We start from the raw sequence: 15,699 nt of genomic DNA on the forward strand, positions 1-15,699 counted from the left end.
GGCCAGGCTGGTGGGTCTCCTTGCCATAGGAGGCAGAGAGTGCAAGCATCCAGTAACTCTTGACTCCTGGCTTGATGGCAGAAGCTGGAGAGTGCTTCCCTTCATCTTTGCAGTCCCATTCATGGAACAATGGTCTAAAGGCACCCTGTGGGTATGCTTCTTTCGAAGCTAGTTGGTGTAGCCTTAAGAGGAAAGGAGAAGATAACATTTGTTGACACGGTTAGCGGTTTATGGAGGAATTTCCCCTACCTTGCATATTGCTCACTGTATGGACACCATTAACTAAGAATATGGTGTTGAAATAATTAATTAAATACAACCCTTCAGTCTGTTTAACTGAAACTGATGGAAAAATAATGAAGCAAACCAGCATCCTAAGAAGGAGGAACATTTTTTAAAATTAACGGCTGCACAGAAATCTTAAGTCGGCCTTGCAAACTTCCCTGTTTCCCCCACAATCCTACGCTGGTCATTTGTAGCTGCAGTGAAGGACAATTTTTTTTGGATGCCCTTACCTGGTTGCCTAGGGACACGGGTGGCGCTGTGGGTTAAACCACAGAGCCTAGGACTTGCCGATCAGAAGGTTGGCGGTTCAAATCCCCGCAATGGGGTGAGCTCCCTTTGTTCGGTCCCTGCTCCTGCCAACCTAGCAGTTCGAAAGCACGTCAAAGTGCAAGTAGATAAATAGGCACCACTCCGGCGGGAAGGTGAACGGCGTTTCCGTGCGCTGCTCTGGTTCGCCAGAAGCGGCTTAGTCATGCTGGCCACATGACCTGGAAGCTGTCTGTGGTCAAACACTGGCTCCCTTGGCCTATAGAGCGAGATGAGCGCGCAACCCCAGAGTCGGTCCCGACTGGACCTAATGGTCAGGGGTCCCTTTACCTTTACCTGGTTGCCTAGAAGCACTTAGGGCTAGCAAGTTGCTTTTGACAAGCCAGGTCTTCATTGCGCCACTTCCTTTCAGCAATTTTAGGAGCGAGCTCTCTCTAACCATGATTTCCTTTTATTTTCAGACACCTCAGATACACCTATTGTGATACAGCCAGTCTCAGAGACGACCCAGCTCACAGCGGACTCCCACCCCAGCTACCATACCGATGGATTTAACTAAGTTAAGGAAGCACTGTTAACTAGAATGGATAAGAATAAATAATATGGCCAATCCAGCACTAGAATCATGGACATTAGATAATAGAGTACGGGGAAGGGAGACATCCTGCCACACTTAGAGGGCAGCCTCCAACCTGCTGAGAATATTTTGTAATCCCTTCGCCTTTTGTCACCTTCAGTGTCGTATCTTGATGATACATGGATGATACTGTAGCATGCAGTATTTAAAGCAGTTTAGCTTTTGGTCTTATTTCGTTTCCTTTTTTAAAAAAGAAAAAAAATTAGCATGTGTGGAGTTTTATGTTATAAATGTCTTTGTGTTGTAATGTATTGAGGAGTTATCACAACGAGTGTGATGGATACATTCTGCATTTTGAGCAGCGATACCAGCCAAAAAAACAATGAGCATTTTTCAAAGAGAATTTAAATTTGCCACAGAAGCCACCAAACTTCCATACAGTTGAGCTACAAACTTCACTTGAAGGCGGCTGTTGATCAACCACTTGATAGCAACTAAGATTTCCAGTATATCCCAACTTCCCCTTTGCTCCTAACACCCCTGTCTCAAGAGCTAACCTTGAAAATGGCTGATGTTGCATGGAAGGGATTTTTTTTAAAAGGGAAAAAAAATGTTCCCTGCACATCTGTTTCATCTTCTGAGTGTCAGTGGCTTAATAGTTAAGATGTTCTTGTATAGGAGAGGGCCAAAATGTTGGTTTTGTTATAAAACCAGACGTTACTTGAATTATCTCAAATTAAAGTGCACACTAGTTTTGTTTGAATTTAATCATTCCCCTGCACTATTTATGATCAGTTACTGCCATTTTTTTTAACTTGTGCATGGACATGGAAAGCAGAAACTTATGTATGCTCTCACTGTCGCGTTTGAATGAAGTCTAAGCAAATAAATAGTCGAGTAAAGTTTAGATTTCTATTGTTTGAATATGCATTGCTTTTTACATTTTTACAAGCACCTCTTAAAAAAGAAAACTAAGGCCACTTTACACATGCATTCTAGGTATGCATCTAAGAGTACTTAAAAAAAAACATTTCTAGAATAAATGCTGCAGGTACAGGCATAATTATCAGGGGACTGAGATTGGCTGTGGCTCCCTATTGAGTGTTTGCTGGGTGGCAAGCTTCAGTTTGCTGCTATGTGATGTTGGAAACAGATCTATGCTGACTGGCTCAGCAGACAAAACACAGCGTTTTGGAGCTGAGACACCAAGTCTTCTATCTGTAGCTACAGCCATGTGGCTTCCTAGCACAAATTTGATTGCCTCTGTTCTGCCTTGCTAAAATGGGATCAATAAGTCTGATCTGCTCTAACCAGTGTGCAGCGCTTTACAAAATTGGAGCACTGCGTGGTTGATTAATTAGTATTGCTAAATGGTTGTCAAATAACTAATCACATCTGTTTCCTTGTATGTTAGCCCATGAAATAATTTGCACGTGTTCTTTTTAAAGATAATGTTTATTTTGTTTGGGGTTTCCCTTCATTGATAACTTTGTGATGGATATTCTGGAACGGTTTCCCTCTCTGCGGTAGAAAAAAAATTATGAATGGAAATTGTGTGTGTGTGTGTGAGTGTGAATGTGGTGGGGCATCATGCGGCTTCCTTAGGTATCTCAGCAACTTATATTCTCTACTTCTCTGCTATTGTTTGTTTAGTCTCATTTTAGAAAATGTTCAATCCACTTAAAAATGCATCACCCAGCTTCAGGGCTGCTGCTGCTTTTGAGTTTCAGAGCTCAGATCATTCTTCCTTCTGTTCCTTTTTTCTCTCCCCCCCCCCCCATTTTCTCTCTTTGGAATTAACTGTAGCTGTCTCTTCTTACACACCATTCTGAGGTGGTATCATTTCAGACTGCAAGTGGGAGGTGCCAATATGAATATTCCCCAGGGCGTGTGGAGAAAAGCAAAGTCAATGCAAATAGAAAAATTAACACATAAGGAAAAGCGAGTCTGATTGAGCCCTTTGCCTGTTTCACAAGTTTATTGGGGAGCATTGTAGAAATGTCTTCTCTTGTCTGCAGTTTGAGTTGGGCTCTGCCACCACCTCCTCAGCATCCTACAGCCTCGTAATGCAGATTGTGTGGGATGAAGCCTGACTTTGTTCTACATGCGTTCTGCTTCCCCAGAAGCCAGGTTTGCTTTCTTTGCAGGACTTCATCTTCCCTACACCTGACCTGAAATCTGTACTAAAGGAAAATTCTTTGAAAGCTTCTTAACCATATGGACCAAAACTGTCTTTTGAAAGCCAAGCCAGCTCTTTTCTTTCCTCTCCTGTCTTCTCCAGTCTTCTCCAAAGGTGCCCAAATTGGCATGTTCACTTTACTTAGGCTAGGCAGAAGGGCAGTTCTTAACATTTGGGTGAGCTAACACATTGTTAACACTCGTTTTGATATTGCACCCTTAGTTTTCGGCTAAATACCCTGGACAGCTCAGTACTTTAATATTCCTTGAATCCACCTGCATGATTCAAAGTTAATATATTTCAGACTTGTATCTTTCTCCAGGCGAAAACAGGCTTATCATGCATTCCTAATGCCTGTCACTGGGTTTTATTCAACGTCCCCCACCCAGGGGTTAGGGGGCACACACACAGAGATTTACATATTTAGACTTGAAAGCCTCATCCATCTTGTTGAGGGTCACATGGAGGGTATAATATGGAGAATTTATAAAAGGTGACAGAATTCTTTGCCTAAAAGTAAAAGTATGATCTCAGCTGCACTCCTGCTGCCCAGCTTCAGTCTTGATTTTAACATAACTAAAATTGACCATCTTGGACTGATTTCATGACCTAACAACATTGGCGCTCCAGAGCAAAACATCTAGTGAAGAACTTGGGCCATGGTCAGGCTGGATTTTACAAACATGTAATAACCCCTAAACAGTTTGCTGCCACTGGAAACAAGCTGCTTCAATCTCTAGCATAGTTAATTGTTTCAATACAGTTTCAGGCACTTTCCCCCCTCCCTTCTCCTCAGTCTTGGAGTTCAGAGTACTGTATCGCTATTTGTGTTCACTTAAAGTAGATCAATTTATTAATCACTTTGCTGTTGGGCAATGATTTCATAATCATTCCAGTAGTGATTTGGGGGTAAAGCTGTAGTACTTCCTGTGTCTTCTTACACCATTGCGTCCTTTAGATTTGCATCCCACTGAAGCTTGTTCTAAATATCCATTAATTGCTAAGCTAAAATGCCAGGATGAAGGTGCTTCACATAGTCTTAAACACAGTCTCTGCTCTCTGCTCCTAACCTTGTGCTTCTGGACACAGGGAGCAACGGGGGCTCTTTCAAAGTCTGCTTGCTGTTTGATATAAAGGAAAGTTTCTAATTCTAATTTCTAATAGCTCTATCTTCAACTGGAGGCTAACAAAGCTGAAAATGATTTGAGAGGAGTTTCACTTTCCATTGCATTTGTGTACTTGCTGTAAGTCGTCTTGTTGCTGCCTCTGGACAAACAGGACTTAAGGGTTTTTGAGACCATACCAAAGTCATTTAATAGAAGGTGAGAGTGGGGGTGAGCATACGTGATTCTGAGGGTGAGCCTTCTTTCAAGCTACCGTTAAAATTTCTGGAACAAAACCCACATCCATCTGTCTTCAGTCCTATTTATCAAGTCTACTACCTCATCCCCTTACCGCAGTTTTCCTTTAGACTGCCATGGCTCACCCTTTCGCATTTTTTCAAACCCATATTATGTTGTTAGAAGACTAAGAAGGTTGTCCTTCAGTCCTATTTAACTGTGTCAAAACCAGTGGATCCGGCCAATTAAAGTGAGTTCCACGTGGCTTTGTGATAGGCATATATAATGCACCAAGCTGTTACAAGCCCAGAAGTACCTGCTTCACTTTGCATGGTGGCCAAACCGCATCCTAGCTCTGGCTCTTTGGCTCAATTCAGCTCCCAGGGACGTGAATATGTGAGTTGCAGAGCATCTCTCTCCCCTTCACCTAAATCAACATGGCTTTTTTTCATTTGGAGCTAGTGTGAATGAAGCGAGAGATGAAGAATGGGCAATGAACTTTTCAAAAGTTCATTGGCACTGGCTTACACAAAGAACGTTCACTGCCAATGCATATGAAACTTTTGCACCATTTTTCTATGCTTAAATGTGTTGCCAGCAAATTAAATTAGTGTGTTCATTTGTACTTTAAATGATGCTAGCATTCGCAAGCATCTTCATGAACCTGCCCATTTCGCTCTCAGATTGCATTCAGGGAGCTGGCTGTGTTAGGAACTCCTGTCGTTAACCTGCTCATTATTGCCCAATCATCAGACCACTTGTGCAGAGTCAGGGAGGATCTGTACAGCTTTCCGTGGTACGGAGAGCTTTGCGGGCTGCCGTTTTTGATTACCTGGGAGATGCAATTTGGGACTAATGTGACCTGAGGAAGGTTGGTAGTTTGCTGGTTGGACTTCCAAGCTTCTTACTAAATCATGCCAAGCCACAGGCTTGCACCCAGAAACTTGCTTAGAGTGCTGATTCTCCATCCCTTTCCCAACACAGGAGTGACCCTGGGAGGCTTTCCCGTGTCTGAAAATGTATCACGGATGCACTGATTAGATTTAACTGCTGTGGAAAAGGCACAGTGCTCTCAGAGCTACTAAGAACCAGATGTTACGTTTTCAGACACCAAAGTGCCAAGTCCTGATGTGTTCAGGAAAACTGTCGCTTGGGAAACTGGTCTTAATTTATTCTACATTCCAGATGAGCTCCAAATCCCCTCTGCAGCAGCTGCTGTTGAAGTGATAAAAAAAATAAAATAGTTGTTTGGTGCAATGAGCAATGCAGTCATCCTTTGTTTGGAGAGCCAAGGGGCATTGTACCTACGAATGCTAAATAAATTTCACAGGCTGTGTATGTATGAATCTGTTGTTTTTATCTGTATATACATGTATATATAAAACACTTACGTAAACATCCTTGTAGCATTTGTGGGTAGATTTCTGCCATTTCTGATGTTACCAAGAGCTTTTTCTTTCAGCTTAGTAACTTCCAATCATTGCTTCTCTCCACCCCCCTTTTCTTTTAGCCCTCACAGTAGTCAATAAAATGTGATGCTCCATAACATTTCATTGCGTAGTAACCTATCATGAGAGCACCCCGCCCAAGCTTATTCAATGGCGGAGTTTCACATTATGTTCTCACTGATGTGGTGGTGTTGCTGGGGGGTCTGCTGTTGGATCAGCAACCCTTGCGACAGTTTTTACCTACGTTGCAGGTGGAGGTGGGAACTGTGCCCTGATTCTAGGAGCCTCCTGCAGCAGTTGGGGCTCCTGCAAACAAACACATCAAGAATGGACAGCAAATGCATGTCCTTAAAAAAACCAAAACCCTGAACATCTCTGCTTGATTCAAAGAGAAGGCAGCAATATCCTGAGAGGCAGCGTTCTTTCTGGGGTGGTTGTCATGGGTTGAAGTGGGGAAAAGGTGGCTTCTGAAATAGTTGCAGGGCATGGCTCTAAGCTCTTTCTAGCGGCAGCGTGTTTAACAAAGTGGGGCATAGCATGGGAAATCGTAGGATGAGTGCTTGCATTGCTGTGGTTCTTTTCTGTTGGTAATTTAGCTTTGACTGTTAAGGAGATGAGTCGATGTGATTGTCTAAAGCAAGGGTTGGCAACCTGCAGCCCATGGGCCACAAGCGGCCTACGGAGTTGTTTAAATGGCCCACGAGCCGGCCCTGAACTGAGCCACCTGCTTGGCGAGTCCCTGCGTGCTGCGCTAAACTGGCGGAGCGGGGACTCGCTTCCGCGGTGCCGGAAATTGGATCTGCGCAGACACAAATGCTGGAAATCGCATCTGCACAGATGCGATCTAGCTCACAGAGCGATCTTGATGGGAGTGAACCGGCCCGGGCGAGGTAAACCTTGCTGACCCCTGATCTAAAGACCCCAAAACTAGGCATGACAGAGACAGCCTCCCCCCTTCCCTGTTGGAGGAAGACGACAGGGACCTTCCTGCCTTTCCATTGTTTCTTTACCTCTCCCCACAGCCCCGTTGCCTAATTCTCAGACTCTAATCTGTAGGCCAACAATAACACTTGACATTTGATTTTTGGTATTCTGCTGGAGGCAAGCCAACCCAAATTGTTTAATTGCACAGCGCAAGACCTGCAGCTCATTTCCGTTTCAATGTTTTGACTCGGCGATCTTATTTTACTTTTTGGTACGCCTGTGTCTTGTGTGTCGATGGGTGGGCTGTGTGTGTATGTAATGAACCTGGAGATTTGCCAAGCTGCAAAAGCTGTAGAAATTGCGTTTTCCACATTAGTCCTGTGCGCGTGTGTGTGTATGTTGCGTCGTTCAGCTACTGCTGGTGTTCTATTAATTTTTGTATCATCATCTCCTCCTGCTGCTGCCCCTTCTCCTCTATTGGGGAACATGGTATGTGTTTTTTGTTTTGTGTAGCTATCGCTCTATTCAAGGCAGCCTCTTCTTGCATATGAGTAAAAAAAGTTAGGGTGAACTGTGGCCCAGCCAGCCATTGCTCCTTTCATGCCGTTCCTTTCAGTGAAGGTTTGCAAGCCCCATTGAAATGAACCATGGCTCCAGAAAACAAAGTTTGGTAGATTCCACCATTCACTTAACTGTTGATTTTGTAGTAAGATTTGTTGTGGCCTCTCCTGAAGTCTGTGTGACCTGATGAAGATGTACCAAGAGTCTCATATTGCACTTGTACTTGCTGGAGAAAAGGGGAAATCCATATTTTTTTTTTTAATTAAGAAAAATGTTAGTTGTAAAGAACAATCAAAAAGTATAAATGCATTTGAAAAGCAATTATATATATATACATATACATAGAAAATATATATATATATTTTGTTATGTTACTTAAAGGGTCATCCTTTAAATTGTATGTAAGTAGCTGTGGCTGTCCGAACTTTGTGGATTGTTAACACTCGCAAATACTGAGCTCCTGTACATACCTACAGTTCAAGCAGAAGGAAGTTATTTTATGTTTTAGCATGTAATTTATGTATTGTATGTCTGAATAGGAACATAAAATTGAAAAAATAAAGACTGCTAAATTATCAGAAACCAAGGTTGTAAAATAAATGTTTTCAAGGCAAAAAAAAACCACCCAAAGTGTTCTCTTGATCTGTTTTTTTTTTTTTTTTTAATGTTTATTTTAAGGCTGGATTCAGGCCTTTTCTGCCATTAACCAAAATGTTGTGACTTAAAGGAGGAAGAAAATCCAGCATGGAAGCCACCTTCCTTGTGTAGCTTGGGTTCTTGTCCTGAGCAACTGTGATGATAATCATAATTTATTATTTATACCCCGCCCATCTGTGGCAGCCTTTGGACGCAAAGCTACATTGTGTAGAGTGGCCACAGAAATTTCTGAGGGATTCTGAGGAGAAGTGGATGTTTTCAAAAAGACCAGCCCATTTCCTTTTCCTCTAAGGGGCTCATATGGTTACAACAATCCTGTGAGGTAGGTTAGGCCAAGAGGCAGAGACTGGCCCAAGGTCACCCAGTGAGTTTCATGACTGAGTGGGGATTCGAACCCTGGTCGTCTCCCAGATCCTAGTCTGACACACTAGCTAGACACTATCCCACCAGAGATAATAGCCACTGGCTGCATTCCGCACTCGCTGCTGTTTCCATGCAGCCAGTGTGTAGTGGTTAAGAGCGGTGTGTGTAGTGGTTAAGAGCGGTAGTCAAGTAATCATATATTCATGGAGTTGGAAGAGACCACAAGGGCCATTGAGTCCAACCCCCTGCCAAGCAGGAAACACCATCAGAGCACTCCTGACATATGGTTGTCAAGCCTTTGCTTAAAAACCTCCAAAGAAGGAGACTCCACCACACTCCTTGGCAGAAAATTCCACTGTCGAACAGCTCTTACTATCAGGAAGTTCTTCCTAATGTTTAGGTGGAATCTTCTTTCTTGTAGTTTGGATCCATTGCTCCGTGTCCGCTTCTCTGGAGCAGCAGAAAACAACCTTTCTCCCTCCTCTATGTGACATCCTTTTATATATTTGAACATGGCTATCATATCACCCCTTAACCTCCTCTTCTCCAGGCTAAACATGCCCAGCTCCCTTAGCCGTTCCTCATAAGGCATCGTTTCCAGGCCTTTGACCATTTTGGTTGCCCTCCACTGGACACGTTCCAGTTTGTCAGTGTCCTTCTTGAACTGTGGTGCCCAGAACTGGACACAGTACTCCAGGTGAGGTCTGACCAGAGCAGAATACAGTGGCACTATTACTTCCCTTGATCTAGATGCTATACTCCTATTGATGCAGCCCAACTGGGTTCGCATCTCCGCTCCTCCACATGCAGCTGCTGGGTGACCTTGGGCTAGTCATACTTCTTTGAAGTCTCTCAGCCCCACTCACCTCACAGAGTGTTTGTTGTGGGGGAGAAAGGGAAAGGAGAATGTTAGCCGCTTTGAGACTCCTTAAAGGGAGTGAAAGGCGGGATATCAAATCCAAACTCTTCTTCAAAGGGAGCCTCCTGTATTGCCCCCATCCCAACCAAAAGTTGCTCCATAAGGTTCTTCCTTATCTATTTTCAAAGGAAGGGGTGGAGGTTTTAGCACTATGTTCTCATTTCTGGTTCTTTATAGTGTTGTGAAGATGGTGCTTTACACAGGAAAATGCTCACAAGGCAGGTTCCTGCCCCCCAAGCAGATTACAATTAAAAGTTTAAATGAAACCATATATCCTCCTCCTTCTTTAGCCGAGTAAGATTGTTTTCCATAAACATGGTTTTAACAATGAGTCTGTAAGTGACGGGACGCGGGTGGCGCTGTGGGTAAAAGCCTGAGCGCCTAGGGCTTGCCGATCGAAAGTTGGCGGTTCGAATCCCCACGGCGGGGTGCGCTCCCGTTGCTCGATCCCAGCACCTGCCAACCTAGCAGTTCGAAAGCACCCCCGGGGGCAAGTAGATAAATAGGGACCACTTACTAGCGGGAAGGTAAATGGCGTTCCGTGTGTGGCTCTGGCTCGCCAGAGCAGCGATGTCACGCTGGCCACGTGACCCGGAAGTGTCTCTGGACAGCGCTGGCCCCCGGCCTCTTGAGTGAGATGGGTGCACAACCCTAGAGTCTGTCAAGACTGGCCCGTACGGGCAGGGGTACCTTTACCTTTACCTTTACCTGTAAGTGACTGTGGAAGCCAATACTGGATCCACACGTCCTTCCACAGTGGGGACTTTTGTTTCCAGGCGGGAGTTGATCACGCTGTGGATTTGCCAAGCGTGCCTTCCTCTTAGCACGTTTCTCCCTTCTCCCTTGAGTTCGAGTGTCTCCAAAGCCCATGACACCTTTGGTAAAGGCTGTTCTCCAACTGAAGCGCTCGCAGGCCAGTGTTTCCCAGTTGTCAGTGTTTATACTACTTTTTTTTTAGATTTTCCTTGAGGCAGTCTTTAAACCTCTTTTGTTGACCACCAGCATTACGCTTTCCATATCTTAAAGACGCCACCGACTCTGCTGGCCTTCATTCCTAAGGAAACCAAGTGCTGAAACCCCTGGAATCTCTCGCTGCTTGGAGACTGGGGTGGCACGTAACAGTATCTTCGATGCACGACGCCTGTGTCTGAGCAGGGATGCTGAGGCAGAATAAAAAGGCAAACTGTTCCCTGACGGCAGGAGCACGAGAGTCTCCACCATCACATTCCTGGAGCATTTGAGCCGATCTTTTGCGGACCTCGGGGAAATCAGAGCAAACAGCTGCCTCCCACATGGAGGCGTTGGCAGTCATGAGCCGTTCCCCTTGCCCTTTCTCACCGCCGCACTCCAGGACTGGCGCGAGGGCACACGGGGAGCCCCGTCCAGATCGGCACTTGCCTCTTCCCTTGTCATGTCGACCCACATGGACTACAACTCCTGCCCTAGAGATTGCCCCACTATGGATAGCCTGGAAAGGCAGCTGATTTGCCCCATCTGTTTGGAGATGTTTACCAAGCCAGTGGTCATCCTGCCCTGCCAGCACAACCTGTGCAGGAAATGTGCCAACGACATCTTTCAGGTGAGCCGTGAACATGCCTGGGTTTGCAGCTTGGCTTGGTTTTCATTTTGGGTCTAAGCGCATAGTGTTCAAAGAGAGAAGGTGGCACCAGGGATACGGAATCGCTAGCAAAATGCCCGTCGTCATTGCAGGTGGCGTGAGCTTTGGGGAAGGGCCTGTGACTTGCAAGATCACTGGGTGAATCTGTGTAGACTGACGGACACATGCTATAAGCGACCCCTGTATGGTGGCGAGGGGAAACGCCTGGTTCCGTTTGGATTTTTTAAAAATAATTATGGAGCTACAAGAGGGCTGGGGAAGCTTTTGCCGACTGAGGGTTGTTTTTCCTTCTGGGGGGGGGGGCACAGGTCAGACAGAGGGCAAAGGTGGGCAGAACAAATAATGCCAATTTTACCTTTGTTAGTTACTTTTACCTGCACGTCCCTCTGTATCCTACAGCCAGACAAGTTAACAGGTAACATCGGAGGACAAGGACACATTGAGAGCAGGCAAAAACACTCAAGGAGGGTGTGAAAGAGTTGAGGGGTGTGGCCTGGGAGTAATGGGCATGGCCTGTGGAAGAAGGGGTGTGGCCTAGGGAGAGCTCAGGGGCCCAGGAATAATATAATAATAATAATTTATTATTTGTACCCCGCCCACCTGGCTGGGTTTCCCCAGCCACTCTGGGCGGCTTCCAACAAAGATTAAAAAACATTAAAATGTCACACATTAAAAACTTCCCTGAATAGGGCTGCCTCCAGATGTCTTCTAAATGTCAGGTAGTTGTTTTTTGCTTTTGATGGGAGGGCATTCCACAGGGCGGGCGCCACTACTGAGAAGGCCCTCTGCCTGGTTCCCTGTAGTTTTGCTTCTTGCAATGAGGGAACCACCAGAAGGCCCTCGGAGCTGGACCTCAGCATCCGGGCAGAACAATGGGGGTGGAGACAGTAGTGAGGCCTGGAGGGCTTCATTTGGCCCCCACCCCTGAGGTTCCCCACCCCTGTGCTATAAGATGGCTAAGGACATGGTACCTATTTATAGAACGGAAAGGCTTGCAAAAAGCAGAGAGGGAGAAATACTTATCCATAGCTCTAGAACCGGGTGGTCAGCTGATGAAACTGAATGTGCGTCAGCCACAGTATCCGCTGCCTCGTGGGACATATTCGGGAGAAGAAAAGGCTAAAGAGTAAACCCTGGACAAATTTGGTGTGGAGTCCCTAAGACTGTTGGGCGGCGCCTTGTACACCTCCTTCAGCCAAGCTGGTGCCACCAACGTCTTGCTCTGCTTTCCTTTGGACCCCATCAGTGAGGCCGACAGGGTGGTCTTGGCATCTGGGCAGCGCAAGACCTCCAGCCGCGCTGCCCAGGCTTGCCCCCCCCCCCCCGGACGTATCCTTGGTGCTGCTAATGCACCAAAAACAATGCTGGAGGCAGCAGTTACCAGTTCCCTATCTATTCAGCCACAGCAGGCGCTGTGATTCCCCAGCAGTTTGACTTCACCCCCAGAGGTGTACTCCATTGTCTCAGCTGCCATTCTCCACCCAGTGTGTGTGATTTTCTTGTCGGAATCCAGTCATTTGTTGAAAATCAAATGTCGGTGCCAAACACTAGAATATTCAGTTGCCAATATAGAACACCACATGGGACAAATGGAGAAACATTTGCTTGTTTTAACCCTGGTGTAATGCAGTGCTAGCAGCGTGCAACTGCCGCAGGCCCTGTAGCCACAAAGAGTGCATGATTGTTTGAACTGGCCCAAAATCAAATATAAGAACCGCTCTTTTATCAGAAGGGGATTCCCCAAGAAATCTTTCCTCCTTGGAACTTTATAGAGAGTGCTGCAAAGCATAAGGACCTGCGGGTTGCATCCAACTAAATTGTACTCAAGAGCTGAGCCACTGAAATGAGTGTATTTAAGTTACCCGTTCATTCCAGTGGCTCTGAGAATGCTTAGCATTATCACCCTATGTCTTCCACTGTGGGCCCCTCCCTACTGATGGGCATTTTGGGGGGGGGGGGTGAGGGTTGTGAGTGCATTCTGCAACATGTCACTGACACAAGAACAACCCATTAGTGGTGGATTTATAATGGACTGTCCACAAATCATTCCGCTTTGCTACTTGTTATGTGATGCTTATTGCATTATTGCCATCTGGAAGGGCACAATGAAAAGGTGCCAACCCCTCGCCCCACGAAACATTTGTTTATTTATTCTATTCATATACTGCCCTTTAACCAAAGGTTGTTTATTATTATTATTTGGTTTATTTCCACCTATATACAGCCTGAGCCTGTGATGGAGGGGTTCACAGCATTAACACCCCCAAAAGGGTGTTGCTTTCCCCCATAGATGCAGCCTTGTACTGTCGTACCTTGGTTCTCGAACGCCTTGTGACTTGAATGTTTTGGCTCCTGAATGCGGCGACCCGGCAGTGAGTGTTCCGGTTTGCAAACGTTTTTTGGAAGCCAAATGCCCGACGCGGCTGATGCGGCTTCTGATTGAGTGCATGAAGCTCCTGCATCCAATCGGAAGCCGTGCCTTGGTTTCCGAACGTTTTTGGAAGTCGAACGGACTTCCGGAACGGATTCCGTTCTAGAACCAAGGTACGACTGTATTCAAACAGAAACCAGGCAGAGATATCTCTCTAGCTTCTCAGCCTGCTGCTTTTCCACTCCGAGCATCTAGCTGGCACCACTCCACTCTGGCCTGTGTCTGTCTAACTACCAGCCATTTGAGGGAGGGGTGCCTACCCATTTCTCATCTGGCACAGATCCACTACCTTTGTTTCCTTAATGGCCCATTAGCTAAGCTATCACCTCACCAGGAATTTGAATCCTTGCTTCTATTTTAGCACTTGCTGGATCCAGGGGTTAGAAGGGTCCCAGCACACAGCACACTTCCCTCACCAAAAAAACTCATAACTATATATGTGTTGTCAATTGCAGTTTTAAAACATTTGGGTAATTCAGGCACGATGTTCCTCCCAGGCAATGGGGAGGGTTGAAAAAGCGAAAGATAAATGAGCTGGAGTTTGCAAGGGACCACATTTACATTTTTGTATTTGGACCGATCCTTAAATTCATCTCTAATCATTCTAGAACAATAATAAGCCACTACACTGACTCCCAGTACGTTTCCAAGCACACTTCAAAGTGTTGGTGTTGACCTTTAAAGCCCTAAACGGCCTCGGTCCAGTATACCTGACGGAGCGTCTCCACCCCCATCGTTCTGCCCGGACACTGAGGTCCAGCGCCGAGGGCCTTCTGGCGGTTCCCTCATTGCAAGAAGCAAAGCTACAGGGAACCAGGCAGAGGGCCTTCTCAGTAGTGGCGCCCGCCCTGTGGAACGCCCTCCCACCAGATGTCAAAGAGATAAACAACTACCAGACTTTTAGAAGACATCTGAAGGCAGCCCTCTTTCAGGAAAGTTTTAAATGTGTGACATTTTAATGTATTTTTAATCTTTGTTGGAAGCCGCCCAGAGTGGCTGGGGAAACCCAGCCAGATGGGTAGGGTACAAATATATTATTATTATTATTATTATTATTATTATTATTATTATTATTACTATTATTATTACTACGTTATTCAGGGTTGCCTTTATTCTGACTGAGGCCATGTTGAGCTTCATAAAAGGTGACTAAATTGTCCCAGTGAGTCTTCAAAAACACAGCTATTGAAATATATCACAACTTCGGCTCAGAACAGGTGTTATAATGAAAGTCATCACAGAAGCCTCCAGAGAGGCTGCCAGGAAGCAGACAAGTTACGTGGGCTGCTCAAGAAGGACTGAAGGTATTTTTACAAGAAACCAAAGGCCAGAAGCCAAGAGCAAAACGCAAGACATTTAATCGTGTGAAGGCAGGTGTCAGGCATCTCTCAGGAGAACAGAAGGAGCTGGAAATTAGAACAGTCGCAATCCCCTAGTTATCCAAATCTGTCTGGACGTAGCCTGAGGAAGGAATCTAAGCACTGCAAAGCAAACAAATGTCTTGGGGGAAATGTCAGGATTTGGTATCTTCTCACCCAAATGCTTCACAGTAAACTAGTCTTAAGAGTCCCATGGACTGCAAGAAGATCAAACCTATCTATTCTTAAGGAAATCAGCCCTGAGTGCTCACTGGAAGGACGGATCCTGAAGCTGAGGCTCCAAGACTTTGGCCACCTCATGAGAAGAAAAGACTCCCTGGAAAAGACCCTGATGTTGGGAAAGATTGAGGGCACAAGGAGAAGGGGACGACAGAGGACGAGATGGTTGGACAGTGTTCTCGAAGCTACCAGCATGAGTTTGACCAAACTGTGGGAGGCAGTGGAAGACAGGAGTGCCTGGCGTGCTCTGGTCCATGGGGTCACGAAGAGTTGGATACAACTAAACGACTAAACAACGACAACAAAAACTAGTCTTTGCCAACCTGGGGCCATCTAGATGTGCAGGACTACATCTCCCATCTGCCCCAGCCAGCATGGGCTGATGGGAGTTGTAGTCCAAGATATCAGGATGCCTCTGGCTTGGAGAAAGCCACAGTAGATAGAGCCACGCCTTCAACCTCAAGAGTTTGTTTTTGTTGACCGATGCTAAGATTTCTAACCTGCTTTCCCCCTCCAGCGGAGGCCAACAAAA

The 15,699-nt window shown here is 45.7% G+C and overlaps 2 protein-coding genes across 7 annotated transcripts in view; both read left to right on the plus strand.

Annotated features, from left to right (window-relative positions):
• DNAJC5 (DnaJ heat shock protein family (Hsp40) member C5) overlaps window positions 1–8,202 on the plus strand; it is a 29,823-nt gene extending 21,621 nt beyond the window's left edge. For all 5 annotated transcript variants that reach the window (XM_083447708.1, XM_083447710.1, XM_083447712.1 and 2 more), the window contains exon 5: window positions 1,014–8,202. In XM_083447708.1, the coding sequence (XP_083303834.1) occupies window positions 1,014–1,111 (98 nt within the window). In that variant the 3' untranslated portion in view covers window positions 1,112–8,202. The remainder of the gene's footprint in view (window positions 1–1,013) is intronic.
• Window positions 8,203–10,677: 2,475 nt separating this feature from the next.
• The window catches only part of LOC310680589 (tripartite motif-containing protein 54-like), a 35,937-nt gene continuing 30,915 nt past the window's right edge, over window positions 10,678–15,699 (plus strand). The window contains exon 1 of one of the 2 annotated variants that reach the window (XM_083447449.1): window positions 10,678–11,099. In XM_083447449.1, the coding sequence (XP_083303575.1) occupies window positions 10,932–11,099 (168 nt within the window). In that variant the 5' untranslated portion in view covers window positions 10,678–10,931. The remainder of the gene's footprint in view (window positions 11,100–15,699) is intronic. The other variant, XM_083447448.1, reaches the window with a different exon arrangement.

This window comes from Podarcis tiliguerta, assembly GCF_965153285.1.
Source record: "Podarcis tiliguerta genome assembly, chromosome: 6".
NCBI lineage: Eukaryota > Metazoa > Chordata > Lepidosauria > Squamata > Lacertidae > Podarcis > Podarcis tiliguerta.